The sequence below is a fragment of the Colias philodice genome, chromosome 8 (assembly GCF_061535455.1).
Source record: "Colias philodice isolate Cphi_HAF_F1 chromosome 8, ilColPhil1 Martin Lab GWU primary, whole genome shotgun sequence".
Classification (NCBI taxonomy): Eukaryota; Metazoa; Arthropoda; class Insecta; order Lepidoptera; family Pieridae; genus Colias; species Colias philodice.
In genome coordinates this window covers 283,616-298,850 of record NC_143093.1, presented here as the reverse complement: position 1 = coordinate 298,850, position 15,235 = coordinate 283,616, and the positions used below count along the sequence as shown (strand labels likewise).

The following is a 15,235-nucleotide window of genomic DNA, read 5'->3' as shown; positions in this document are numbered from 1 at the left end:
CCAGTCGAAATTAAATAAATTGTGCAAAACACAATTAAAAAAATTTTTTCGAGATCAATGGATAAAAAATTGGTTTTTCGTAGAAACGGTAGCTCCTAGGAAAAAATGTATTTAACCTTTTTTATAGATAATTTTATGATGTACAATTTTGGTTCCAGGTGATTGTATGATAAACTTACCGTCTCGGCGAAAATCGCAAAAAAAAACTATTTTTTTATTAATTGACCTCGAATTAATTTTTTTCCGAGTACCGTAATGACGGGAGATTTAAATATTTTATTTTGAATAAATTTTGGCAAGATTTGAATTTTGGTCGTGGTCGTCATCGTCGTTGGTACTTGGTAGTGTGACCGAACCATTACCAAAATATCATAAGCTTATGTCAATAATTAGCGTTAGCAATTTCTATTCCTTGGCGATACTGACGTTTGACTAAGGGCCAAGGTACTTTTATAAGACTGATAAATAAAGAGAAGTATTGAAATTTTGTTTCCTTATTAATTTAATAAAATAAGACACAAGCCGCGTAAAATAAAAGGCCTATCAGGTACTTTTACAGTTACTTTTGTTTAATTTCGTATTTTTTCCGAAGTATTATAAAAGAACCGGGTAACCCGGTTCTACCCGGTTCTGAGCTCGATTTGGAACCGGGTTTCAGAAACTTGGAACCGGATCCGGTTCTGCATGCCCTACGTAGAGTCTCTCACTAGCTCACAAGAATTGTGATAAACTTTAAAATGTTAAAGGTAGGGTTTATCTCTTCCTGTCTGACCAACAAAAAAACTAAACAAGATCTCTGAGAACATCTATAAACTTAATCTTGTCGCGTACGTTTTGCGTTTAACATTTCAAGATCAGGGTTAGTGCGAAGTGGCCATTGTTTACGGAATAACAATACGAATTCGGTCTGTGGGCCAAGGATGGGAGGAACGGTGGAAAGTTATGTAGATTACTCTCGCACGTGTGACATTTGAAAGAATTTGTGTGCGATACGTGACGGCACAGATAATATAACATGGATTATTATCAAAACTTTAGCTAATATACTAGTGACCACAATTGCTTAAATGTTGTTATCATAATTATTAAAAGAATAGAGGAAACGTTTATTATAATAAAAAGTAAATGAGTTCATAAACGGTAATCCGCAAAATAAAATCATGTGTACAAAAATATATGTGCTTACTTTTTGTTTAAATGTTTAGTAATGTTTTAGATAATAACCAAAATTATTTTATTATTTAACACGTCAAGAATTAAAAACATAAAAATTATTCATGCAAATATTCTTCATTATCCAAACAGCAAGCAGCAAGCGAGCGAACAAAATTCAAATTTGTCTCTCCAATTACTTCATTTAAATAATTATCTACTACGGTCGTGTGTTTAAAAAACGCCCAAACGAAAGCGCATGGGACACTTTCCCCAGACCGCACTACCGTGGGCCTGGGTAATCCGCAAGCCAATAATAATGATCCATGGCAACGAGAGCGTGACGTGCCGCAAAAACGTGGCGTGTGCGCCTGCCGCCTGCCTGCCTTCCTACTGTAGTTTCCGCTTGTCCGGACTGCGCCCGTACATATTTGTAGATTGATTTGTATCGGTGTTAGTTTGGCACTTGATTGGTAGAGGTTTATGAGCTTTTACCATGTTAGTAGAAAGGAAGACTCGAGAACTTCAAACTTATCATTCGCAAATTACTAAGAATTAAAACTTTAAAACAAAGACGAAAGGAGATCAATAAACGCATTACATTATTACAGATCGTAACGTATGAACTAGAAGAAATACTCAAAAGTAGGTATGAACGTTCTGCTTTGATCAAATACTAATCTATTAGATTTCTTCTATACGCACTTTTGAATCGTCAAAACATATTTTACCATTTACCACCGATCAAATGTAGTTGCGATAGTTGCTATTTTATAAATTTAAATAGAAAAGATATTGTCAAAGAGTTACCTAGTTCCCTTTAATTCGCTGACCTCATAAGTGAGTGCACTTGCTGACCGACTGAGTTTGTTTCTAACATCCGCAAGAAATACAATGCACTTTAAATATTCAGCCCGAGTGCCTTACTTGGCTCGAATAGCTGATAACATAAACATAACACAGAAAACGGAAACATCCCAGAAATTTTACTCCTAAATATAGCTTGTAATTTAATTCTTACTTTATGTGTGTGTGTGTGTGTATTTTTAGGGAAACAATATCATCCGCTCATATTTCATAAAAATAAGAGTGTAAGTGCGTGCGTAAATCATTTCCATCAATTTTATAAATGTAAAAGTTTGTGCGTCGGAATGTTTGTTACGCAACCGTGTTGAATCTACTGACTGATTTTTACTTATTTCTGATAAAACGAAAATATTATCATCTCATAAATCTTCTTATATATAAAAATGAATCGCAAAATGTGTTGGTAAGCGCATAACTCGAGAACGGCTGAACCGATTTCGATAATTCTTTTTTTATTATATTCCTAGAAGTACGAGGATGGTTCTTATGTAGAGAACACGTAAACATGTACCACGGGCGAAGCCGGGGCGGACCGCTAGTATATAATATATTTATAATACTCAGTTGTTATTTATATTATATTCAATTTGCTGCTTATTATTTATTTTAATAAAAAAGGTGCCTAAGTCATCTCTTTACAGTATCCGCCTTCGGAGGACTTCTCACCTCGTTTATATTTTTTTTTTTCATATTATGAGGTCTTAAAATAATTAGTTTCGACATATAAATTCTCATTTGCATTCTCATTTCTCATAGCTATAATAACTTCCAATACTAGCAAAGCCGTGTGCAATCAATAAAATTCTTAGCAGTAATATAACAAAAGTAGAGGCTGTTTTGCAACGATCAGTGAACGTTCCATTACACGGAACGCGCTGCAATTTTGATTGAACCAATAAAATTCTTCAAATATAGAAGCGTAAAGAAACAAGTGCATTGTAATAGATTATTATCGTTTAAGCTATTAAATAAGATTTTTTGTAATACCTTAAAAATATATCAATAAACCTGCTTGAATGTTTTTGTCCATCTTTTATAACACTTAATATGAGTTTTCACTTTTCCTGTATTTTTCATCTAGCAAATACTTATTTGTGTCCTCACTACAGTACACAACTTCCTCAACTTATCTAATCTTCGTACTTGCGTTATGTTCACACACACATCACCATAAAAATCCCTGAAATAACATATCACAGCATTGACTCACCGTGCTGGCGGGATGCGCGGGGTGGGCGGCGTGCGCTGGGTGCGCTGGGTGCGCCGGCAGCAGCACGAGCGGCGCGGGCGGCTTGCGGTGCTTGCGCACGCCGGCGGCGCGGCGCGGGCGCGGCACCGTGCTGGCCTGCCGCCCCACCCACCGGTCCACCAAGTGCTCCTTGCTGTTCGCGCTGCCGAACTGCTGGGGCTCCTCCTGCGACACCACATGAAGGCAATGTTGTGCTATTAGTATAGCATTTAAATACGTATAATCAAGATAAATCTGAAGAACATAACTAACTACTTACTAGACTAAACTTTTATGTAAAACTGAATACCGATGTACGTAATATGTATTATCATATTATTAAGAAATATGACATACAATCGAAAATACTCTACATTGATATTTTTTCATTGAAATCGACTATATAAACGCAACAATATGTACTGCTAAAATATGTGTGTTTGAGGTAAATGTAGATTTTATAACTCTTAATAAAGAATTTGCAAAACAGAAGATTTTATTAATTTATATTATTCATACAAATTCGTTACAAACCTTCTTCTTCACACTATCCCCTTGCAGTTTCGCCTCCAACTCCTTACAAAGCTCATGTCCTCTCAGCCTCTCCAGGTCCTGGGCCTTCTTAATCTCGTCCACATGGAACACACAGGGTGCCTTGTAGGCCGGGTCGAACTGGTTGTGGTCGAAGGCCTGCTTGGGCCGGAAGCAGGAGCACACCCGCCGGGAGAGGTGGTAGATGGAGACGATGCAGACCAGGCAGTGGACTGACGCTATGATCAGCAGCCCTATGTTCGTGAGCACTGGACTCCATGCTTGCATTTCATCCTGGGAAGGTTTGAGTTGTATTATTCGGTGCAAATGTCAAGTTTACCTACATTAAAATTTAAAGTAATTCATATTCAAATAGCCATAAATTACACTTTAAATCGTCGTCTATACTCTATAATGATTAAGTATTCTAAAATCTTCCACAGGAAAGGCACTCGATTAAACAACAATCATGTTGAGCTTAAGCTCAGTCAAAAATATTTAAAAAATATTTTATTAAATTGCACTGAAATCCATATTATCTTAAGTAGAGACAACTTAATAACAGTAATCTTTGCTAACTCAATTGAATGAATCCACAAATTATCAAGAGCTACGATTCCCAGGCCCGTCAAGGTTGCGGCGTCTTCGCAATAATTATATTTTGTAGATATAGTAATAGTTTCAACAGATATGTACATGGTCTAAACAGTCACGCATCATGACGGACCTTGAACTGTGACCGCGGGATTAATCAACCGACTGATTACATCTTGATTGTTTTAAACCATATTCGTGTCCAACAAATTGTACAAAAAACCTATACATACAATAAAAACTGATAGCTCTATGACATGGAATTATGGTGTATGAAAAAACGATTTGGCAGGTTCATATATGTGCTTATATTTTGTGAAAAGCTGTTGTGTAATTTATTTATAATATTACATTGTACATGCATAGCGACAAATCAAAAACAATATCTTTTTTACATATACATAATACACTTATTCATCGTATTTTAATTTGTAGAGTATGTGATCAGTTGAATAAAGAAAATACACATTTTTGCACGCCTCATAAGCGAAGCGTTGAGGTGGGTACTACTGTCACTTCGCGCAAAACATCTGATTTTTCAAACTTAAAATGTCTTTATGTATCATACATTGCACTTGTAAGATAATACATACACACACATATTAAGAAAAAACACTATTTTTAACGTTCATGATATTTTTGATGTCATTTTTGTTATTTAAACTAGTTAAAAAACAGTTTAAAAAAGTTCTGTCTTGGACGTCCGTGTGTCTGTATGTGCGGATCCTTTTTCTTGTTAACACGATAGCGACCGAAATACTTTACTAATCGAGTCTTTTTTTTTCTCTTACGCTTGAGTATGCTCAGGAATAGAACCCTTTCATTTTTCAGGGTCTGATTCGATGTGGTTTAATTGTTATTAAATAAACAAAAATAATAATTAATAAATATTTATTAAAAAAAATTATGAGGCGTGCACTTTTGGATTTTCCAAATTTTTAAATTTAGTATTTAAATAGACAATTGCGTGCATTATCATGGGAACTTCGAGGTGTTTTACTTTATCGTATAAAGGCTCCATCGAGCGTTGCGCGTTACAAACTTACAAATGAAATAACGCTTTACACAAGCCCCTGAAATTTATTTACATTTCAATAAAGTTGTTGCGGTTCAATGAACCATAACAATCCCCTTCTTGATTCTTCAGTTCTACTTCAGTGCACTGATGCATGAAGAAACAAACATTTTCAAAAACAGTTGATATCGTTAAAAAACAATAATAAACAAAAAATAGGTACACGAAAATGGCAAAAGGCAGTACATAGATTTAAAAAATCCAAACGAGTGGTATCTTCTTAATTATATTGATCATATTTTATATGCTACAAAACTGTTGTAATAAATGCAATAATAATTATTTTTACTTCCTATGTTTTAATAAGTTTAAAAACCTTATAAGGTTATATAAGGTCTCCAATATTCAAATCAATAGGGAAATGAACTACTAAATGCAATGTGGAAATAATGAGAGCGTCTTCTTTGCCACATTCACTATTTTCAGGGTTAAAAGCTGTAACGTTAGTGTAAATTCGCAAAAACCAAGTTTCTCAAAGCATTGCACTTACGATTGCAACGTGTTGTTATCATTCACTGAACACAATGTCATCCTTACGTTGCTCAAACTCTTTTAAAGTTACATTATATTTTAATTTTTGTTGATAAAAAACCCTATTGAAGTATTACAGTGCATCTTTTAGTTATGATACAAACAACAAATTATAATCAAATATATCCTTTAATGTTATTAGTAATTTTCTTGAGTATAAAATTAAATTGGGAATAACCAACTTTGGAATATCTACGTAATCTTTCTATAATGTTATAAGTCAAGTAAATAATTAATCATAATAAGTCACACATAATAAAATTTAGAAACCTTGTGTTCCACAAGCAATGAGTTGTTAATTTTTAAGTGTGTTTTAAGTTTCGACAATTCAAAAGATTCGTAATGTGTTTGACGTTTGAATAGAAAATTATTATTAAATGAGTTCTTTAAAGCAAAAAAGCCATTTGTAATGAAGAGTTGAGAGTTTTGACGACCAATATACATAACGGAACGTTGGGCAACTTGGCTATTCATAGATATAACAACATTGAAGTACTCTAAATTTCCCGAAGAAGCCTCAAGAAAGCAGGAAAACTATAATAAGAAAAAGCTAGATAAGATGGATCTAATTCCCAAGTAGCAAGATATTATTAAGGAATCATTTATTTAGTGTACATGTAAATTACAAATACCTATTTATATTACATACTAGCGGTCCGCCCCGGCTTCGCCCGTGGTACATATTTACGTTTTCTCTACATATAAACCATCCTCGTACTTCAAGGAATATAATAGAAAAGAATTATCGAAATCGGTTCAGCCGTTCACACGTGATGCCATGACAACGCGAAACGGGTGCAGACCCGCCGCCTTTTTATAGCTCCCGCCGCGAAGCGCGTCGAACGCGGCAACTGATACACAAAAATAATCCTATTATGGCTGCATGATTCTGTATTCACGCGCGATGACTATATAGCGCATTTCATGTATAACTTTGGTGTTTCTACACCGATTTACATGATTCTTTCACTATAACCTGCCCAGGAGTATGAAGAATAATTGTGCCAAATTTGGTTAAAATCCGTCGTGTAGTTTTTGTTTTTATAACGAATATACAGACAGACAGACAGACAGACAGACAGACAAAAATTTTACTGATTGCATTTTTGGCATCAGTAGCGATCCCTTATCACCCCTTCATAGTTTTTTTTTAAATATATTTCATGTACAGAATTGGCCTCTCTACAGATTTATTATAAGTATAGATAATTAATACATAATAACTTTCAGTATCAATCCCATAGAGGTGGGTACCTACTATATTCTTACATTTTTCTTTTATTTCATACATTACAAATGAGTTCTACAATATTTGAACGTACTCTGCTCCATATTCCTTATCAACACTACTTACTTCAAATGTGTTGAGCGGCGAGGGCGGCCGCAGCGAGTCCCGCTGCAGGCCGGTTGCCGCCAGCACTGCGGCACTGTTGCCGCACGCTAGGCATAGCAGGGACAGCGCCAGGAACGCCGTCAACAAGCCTCTGGAAAAGATTAACTTATAAATAAAGACATAATGAAAAAGCTCTGTTGTAAACTGATGAGTTATTATCAAATCTTTTTTTAGTTGTTTTTATTTATAAACAATGGACACGCCTACTGCTTTAAATGAGTTTTTTGCTAGGTAAGAAGTGCTGTATCACTTCCTAAATAAAATAACAAGTTGGAAACTACATTTTACTACAGTTTATTTTTACCAAACGTATGAAATTTCTTTGATACTTAGGTATATGTACATATTATAATCATTATAATTAAATCGCACCAAATTAAACTTCCCGACATTTCATTTATTACGACTCTAAGCACATACACTAACAGATACTTAACCAATTTGTTTCAAAGCAAGCTCAACTATCAAACGAGTATATCATTTGCACTTCGTCACAAATCAATGTACACAATTTTGCACGTTTACAACATTTTATCGTAGAAACTTCAATATTTTACAATTACGAAGCATATATTTACTTTAATTACCTGTTACATGTTCAATTATTATTCCGTTAGTTCATAATAAACCAAATATAGAGGGAATAAGATTGAAATTTGTGCACACTTGTATGTTATAAGGTGTTGAGAAAACGGTGAAAGCAGATGCACAACATCTCTATGGGTAAGATGGCTAGTTTTACATAATGTTTCTTGTTTATATACAAGTTTACTATTGTTATTTTTAATGTAATGACTATGCACTACGCCTATCTAAATAGTGTCGTTGAGGAAGTATATTTTATGCAACTTATTACGACGAATTTCAATTTCGCATTTCTCGAAGAATGACTCTACATTTTTATTTTCATAATAATGTGTTAATTTAAAATTAATTTAAATGTTATGATACCGTTTAACTTTACGGCATTTACGATCTGTGATTCGGGGCAGAAAAATGTACATTTCATGAATTTTTCGTTAAAGTAGAACATAATCAAAAATATACATATAAATACCAAATAATAATTAAACAAAAGATGGGTAAATGCTAGGTTTAGGCACTCTATTTTATATGTATAAATTTATAATTTAAAATTTTATTGTTATAAAATTCATGAAGATTTATTAACAAATTCATAAAAATTAATGCTTGTATTTTATGATCATACGATCAATGTAAGCCATAGATAAAATGCATTCAAGGTCCGTACTTTATACTTGCATACCTTGTAAATAAATAGATATATCTAAGGAAGAAATAATAAAGATCTTCAGAGAATTAATAATTTAAAAAAAATTTACTCTATAGTGCCTTGCGATGTAGAATTCAACGTTCCTAAAATTTACTCTTACTTTTAGCTAGAAACAGAGCAATGTTTTCTAGGTCTTCATCATTTATGACCATTCTCTAGTGGCTCTCAATATTCCAACTACACAGTACCAAAAGGGGTCATATTCATATAAGAGTTTTCTATAGCTGTCAGTCATTCGATTCGAAATGTTCCTAATCATCGTAACAACAGTTGGCCGCCACAAAAAATGATTTACACGTTAGTAGCGAGTGGCGTGTGTCCAGCAAATTGCATTGTACAAGAGGAACATGGTGATGAGCGGAGCGATTAGCGATTAGACGAGACACAGAGCGAAGTTATTATTGCGCGAAGCAGTTTAGTCAGTGGGGACGTTATTGAGCCGAGGAAAATGGCACACGCACTTTTCTTGGCCACATTTTATGCTAATTATGAGAACCGTGAAAATAGCATCGGTAATATATTAGATATAGGAATGTAGGATGGTTAGTAGGGTTTAGGTCATCCTCTACGCTGGTAGTGTAAAAAAAGATTCATTGGTCATATAGGAATTAGAACGTTATGATCTTTTTCAATATTTTCGTTCATGAGTGATTAAAAATATAGGTATTTTTTTTATTGGAAGCTTATTTCTGTTTAGATCGTTTTGTACTAGCAGAGGCGTTCAATGATGAAATCAGTATGATAAAGTTATTATTTAAATACACACGTACAATACCACGCATCTAAAAATGTTTAATTTGACCTAAATTGGCGAAATTTTGTCATTACATTACTTATTCATAGAAACGTCGCAATAATATTGATAAGACACGTTCCTATTACAAAAATACTTTAAAATTGTAGAGCAATAATGAATATGTAGATTTTATAAAAATATACTTCTGACAGTATTTTCTTATGTTTGATTTTACGCGAGTATTATACATTTAGAAATTAAAGACTTTTTAACGGATTTTACACGCGATTTATTCATTCTATTATTTTCCCGACGTTTCGAACACTTTACAGCGAGCGTGGTCACGGGGAGTCTCCCCGTCTCAAAGTCTTTAATTTCTAAATATACTTCTGACACCAATTTACTAAAAATAAAAAAAACACGTTCATATTTTATTCGGAACATGAATAATTTTAACTTACATAATATTTTTTTTTAGTTAAACATCAGTTTAAATGCAAATATGGTTAGTAATAAATTAATGTGCAAAATAGTTATTTATCTACAACACGTAACACATATAGAATTTAACTCTCAAATATATAAAAGTCGGTTAATAATATTTAAATGGTTTGATCAATATGTATTGAAGATCACGTTAATAACCGCGAAATAACAATGAACAAAAAACACATCCGCATTTGTATCAAAAACAATATTAATACTATTTTACACCTACCTATGAAAACGTACATACACACTTTATTTCTCAATAAAACACCTTCTCGGAAAAATCAATACATTTATGAACCCTTAAAATGTCACATACGTTATTCCTATATCTATAAAATATCGCTCTCGCCTATCACTATGACCACACGAAGTGCATGTAAGGTGCATCCCGTGCGCACGCGCCGGAACCGCTCACGCTTGGCCGCGCAACGCTTCTCCGGCCGTTGTGCTCAACACCAAAACATTCAAGGAATTGGATCAGGTATATAGAGTAAGTGTGCGTTGTTGGAAATTGATATTAGTCTTTACGTAGTACCATGCTTTGTAATTGTGAAGTACTATTAGCTGATGGTAAGGCTTAGGTATCAATTTGACAAGGGCAATATTCATTTAACTCTAGTAATATGTATAACATTAGGATGCACGTCTACAAACTTCTTTGCATCTTTGTATGGTAGGATTGAGACCATAGCCTTTACATTTTGATTTTCATTTCATTTAAATTAGATAAATCCTTCTCAAGTTATTATGAAATGGATAATTTGTATGGATCATGTTTTAAACAGATCTCTTTGGTTACTAGTTATTATATTTTATAGAAGAATAATAATGATTCGAAGATACTATATTATAGCACAAAAAATATATAATAAATAACCCCAAAAACGATAGAAATAACACAATAGATTGAAACGACTCACTTCTTAAACAAGCATTTCTACATATTTCGATTTTTCTGTACTAATAAATTTCTACCATCTTTCATTAACAGAAGTTGGAAAATCGTTTATTGAACGGGTGCGCATTGATTGAAATATAGATTTATATTGTACATATTATGTGTATCGAAAACGTTAAAATATGGGACAAATATGGGCTGATTATGATGATGATGATGAAAATGTTGAAGTCTTTTCAAATGCTCCGATTTAAATTCTTGGTCTGAATTTAATCATTATATTTGCGCACTTCCAGCTCATGTATGTATGGTGAGATGTTGAGAACATTTTGGCACCTACTTATTACTTTTGTGTGAAGCCAAATATATGTCTATTCAAATTTGAAAGGCATGTATTGAAAATTGTACACCTAAATACTCGTTTGGAACGATGTAATAAGACTCTACCTAATTAACCACCGTCGCTAGCTTCAGGGCAAATACACATTCTAATGTAAGGCAAAGACCTTCTCGAATTATAATTGGAAGGAGATGAAGCGATTACATTGCGTACATTAAAGTCTGGACCAATTAATTGCATTTCTAAATGAGAAAATGTTGAATTAATGAAAGAGGCATTATAGAGATCTTCACAATGGTTTTGTAGAGCTATACTTAATGGACAATTTATATACAGTCTAGACATGTTTAAGAATTTGTTTTTAGTAAAGGAATTTTCCCCAACATTTAATCACTGTAGGGCCTACAGTGTAGGCAACAGCGATATATAGTTTGATCAAAATAAACTCTACCATTTACTTAACAGCGAGTTTCATGTCATTATACTAACCCAGAAGTAGGTCCATTTAATCCATAACAGTCATTAATGCCAGCAATGACTCCCACCACGCCGGCCACCACAGCGATACACCCCGACCACAATCCCGCCCCGACCCTCGACAGCGCCGCGCCCTTAACGACCGCTAGAGCCCCTCCCCCCACTAACAACACACCGAGCACCACTTGAGATAGCCCCAGAAACACTACAATCCGTCTCGAACCCCCGCCATCATCACTACCGGCTTCCACACTTTTTGAACTGACACTTTTCCCCTTTTTGCTCTTGGTGGACTTTTGCGGTGTTTTGCAAATCAACTGTTCGGTGGAATCCTCCGATTTGAGGCTGGAGACGGTTGGGAAGTTACCGGTCACCACTGTGACGTTCTCGGTAGAAGACCGCTCGAGTTCGTCACTCATGATCGCGTCGCGTACATTATTAAATAACAGAAGTGAGCGACAGGTCCGCTCGATACACGCTCTTTTTACCGACTGCGGCGCAGCCTGTGAAGATCGGCGCACGCGCAGGTGAAAGTATCGCTTTGACGCATCGGAGTTTGTTTTTGTTAGGTTATAGCACTGATATATTCGCGATTTCCGGATTAGAAAACGCAAATACATAATCGATTGATTTATTTATATTGACAGGTTTATAGTATCGGATAAACTTTTTCTTTGCAATTTATGTCCCTTATTTAATACAGTCGTAGAGATCTTAATTAAAAGATATAACCGACAGTGAATTGTCCGATACATCGTTATTATAATGTGCCAAAATAAGTTGTATAGGAGCTTTTACTTATTAAATTTTTTCTCCATAAGCAGAGCTCTTACTGCTCTACACAACATTTTAAACCTCATCTCATATTCCAAAATTACTACCCCTTATGTTATTTCAAAACACCTATACAATAAACATAATTGAAAGTTCCACAAGTACTCAAAATCAACGCAAGTGAATTAATATGCCATTCCAAGTTACATAACTTGGTGATAAGTTATCAGGTATGTGGTGTGGGCAGGTGAAAGCGGATCGCGGATCGCGGCGCGGGCGCAGCTAGCAGCTTCCCAGCTGTACTTCCTAGGTCTTAGCAAAATCGGTTAGCGAGAAATATTGAGTTTATAGAGTATGTAGAGATGGGTTCGAAAAAATATACTCAAAAAGTTAATCATACAATAGCATAATTATTATACGATATTGATTCATAGGAATATTTATTGCAGTTCTAATATATTCACATCATAAATAATAAATAAATATTTCGGGACCATTTTCACACACGGCACGATCTGATCCCTTACTAAGCTTTCGCTTGTGTTATGGAAACCATGGCTGATAAACATATTTGAAATATTTTCAAATTTATGCCCAATTAGAAAAAAATTGTTCAGAATTTAAGGACTTGCATATTTCAATCTTAATACCTCAATACAAACACATTCTTTAAATAATTTATTTGTAAATAAAATGTAGAGTTCATTGTGATACTTGACTCAGTTAAACTAGTTCAGTAGTGCATAATTTTTATAAATTTTAGAATACAACCTCTTCTTAAGTGGAAAATATTTAAATAATTAACAAAGAAATAAATAGAACGGAATGAATATATGAAACCCGTTTTTTTTTGGTCACGGCATCACGCATGAACGGGTGGACCGATTTCGATAATTCTTTTATAAATAATATATTCCTTGAAGTACGTGGATGGTCTTACGTAAATATGTACCACGGGGAAAGCCGGGGCGGACCACTAGTTTAACAATACGTATGATATTGTTTTTTTCTCCGTCTATAATAGAAGTTTTGTAACGCGTCAATGAGCGCTGTCAAATAAATTAAAGCGGTTAAGATGCCACTTCCGATTTCCGAACCGGAAGGATGTGTTTGAGACTCCCCTTTGTTCTAAAACATCTGCTTTATTCGATCAATGTTTGAACGAATAAATACTAAACAATCTCGTGCAGCTGGAATTATAGTATAAACTAGCTTTCCACCCGCGGCTTCGCCCGCGTTTTCATAGAAAAACCCGTTCCCGTAGGATTTCCGGGATAAAACCTATCCTATGTCCTTTCTCGGGTATCAAAATGTCTCTATACCAAATTTCATGCAAATTGGTTCAGTAGTTAAGGCGTGATTGAGTAACAGACAGACAGAGTTACTTTCGCATTTATAATATTAGTATGGATATAGCCTTCCTCGATAAACGGGCTATCTAACACCGAAAGAATTTTTCAAATTGGACCAGTAGTTCCCGAGATTAGCGCGTTCAAACAAACAAACAAACTGATACACAAAAAGCTATAAGAAGCTGAATCAACACAACGACGACAACAACAAAAGAGGGCGTTAATTTTTGATAGACATAAATTTGAACCTCAATGTAATAATAGTTAGGTTTATGTGTGACGATTTAATAGTTAGGTTTGTGTTTAGGTTAGGTTAGGTTAGGTTAGGTTAGGTTAGGTTAGGTAAGGTTAGGTTAGGTTAGGTTAGGTTAGGTTAGGTTAGGTTAGCTTTTTAAAACTAAATTATTTCTGGCCACGAAATTTATAATCGTAATATTAGCTGTTTCGTCTCTCTTTTCTCGGAAAATTCGAAATTTTTCAAAATCGAAAAAATTCGGCTGTTCAACAACAAAAACAGGTACCTCAATGTACTAATAGTTTGGTTTCTGTGTTACGATTTATTAGTTAGGTTTGTGTTTAGGTTAGGTTAGTAATTTTTTAAAACTATATACAGGGTGTCCCACTATTGGTATACTAAGCGCGAAGGGACTTGTAGTTTTGCATACACTGATCACATAAAAAAATCTTAAACAACAAAATTATGCCAAAAATTTTTGCTTAATTTTTCCTTAAAATCCATGTTTTCGTCTCTAACTTCGCGCAGCCGGTTCGCTAATGTGAGCATTTTGTCTATGAAAACATAATCTTAAACGATAGCTCACATGCTGGTGGCAAAGTTGGGGGGGTTGCTTGTTATGGGTGTACACATAGAGTTTTAAGAATTCATCTATTTGTCAAAAAAAATTCGTCTGGAATTTTATAAGTATTTTTTACGTAATCAGCTGCTGCAATATGCTGTTTCGTTTCTCTTTTCTCAGAAAATTCGAAAAAAAATTCGGCTATTCAACAACAAAAATAGGTACCTCAATGTACTAATAGTTAGGTTTCTGTGTGTGTGTGTGTGTGTGTGTGTGTGTGCGTGTGTTAAGGTTAGGTTAGGTATAAAACATGGGTAATATATTATCGAAAAATAGTAAATTTTCCGGACTTAGAAAAATTTTCCTAACCTAACCTAACCTAACCTAACCTAACCTATCCTTTGTCACCTTATAGAAATATTTCCTGACGTATAGAAATTTTCCTGGCTTATATAAATTTTCCTGGCGTATAGAAATTTTCCTGGCGTATGGAAATTTTCCGGACTTAGAAAAATTTTCCTAACCTAACCTAACCTAACCTAACCTAACCTAACCTATCCTTTTCCACCTTATAGAAATTTTTCCTGACGTATAGAAATTTTCCTGGCTTATATAAATTTTCCGGACGTATAGAAATTTTCCTGGCGTATGGAAATTTTCCGGACTTCGAAAAATTTTTCTAACCTAACCTAACCTAACCTTAC

General features: G+C 34.4%; 1 protein-coding gene across 1 annotated transcript in view; it reads right to left on the bottom strand.

Moving 5' to 3' along the window:
• Positions 1-12,125, bottom strand: part of LOC149486250 (uncharacterized) — a 38,834-nt gene extending 26,709 nt beyond the window's left edge. The window contains exons 1-4 of the mRNA XM_089697728.1: positions 11,621-12,125; positions 7,333-7,462; positions 3,782-4,072; positions 3,230-3,433 (exon numbers count right to left, since the gene is read on the bottom strand). Of these exons, the coding sequence (XP_089553854.1) occupies positions 3,230-3,433; positions 3,782-4,072; positions 7,333-7,462; positions 11,621-12,027 (1,032 nt within the window). The 5' untranslated portion in view covers positions 12,028-12,125. The remainder of the gene's footprint in view (positions 1-3,229; positions 3,434-3,781; positions 4,073-7,332; positions 7,463-11,620) is intronic.
• Positions 12,126-15,235: the final 3,110 nt, after the last annotated feature.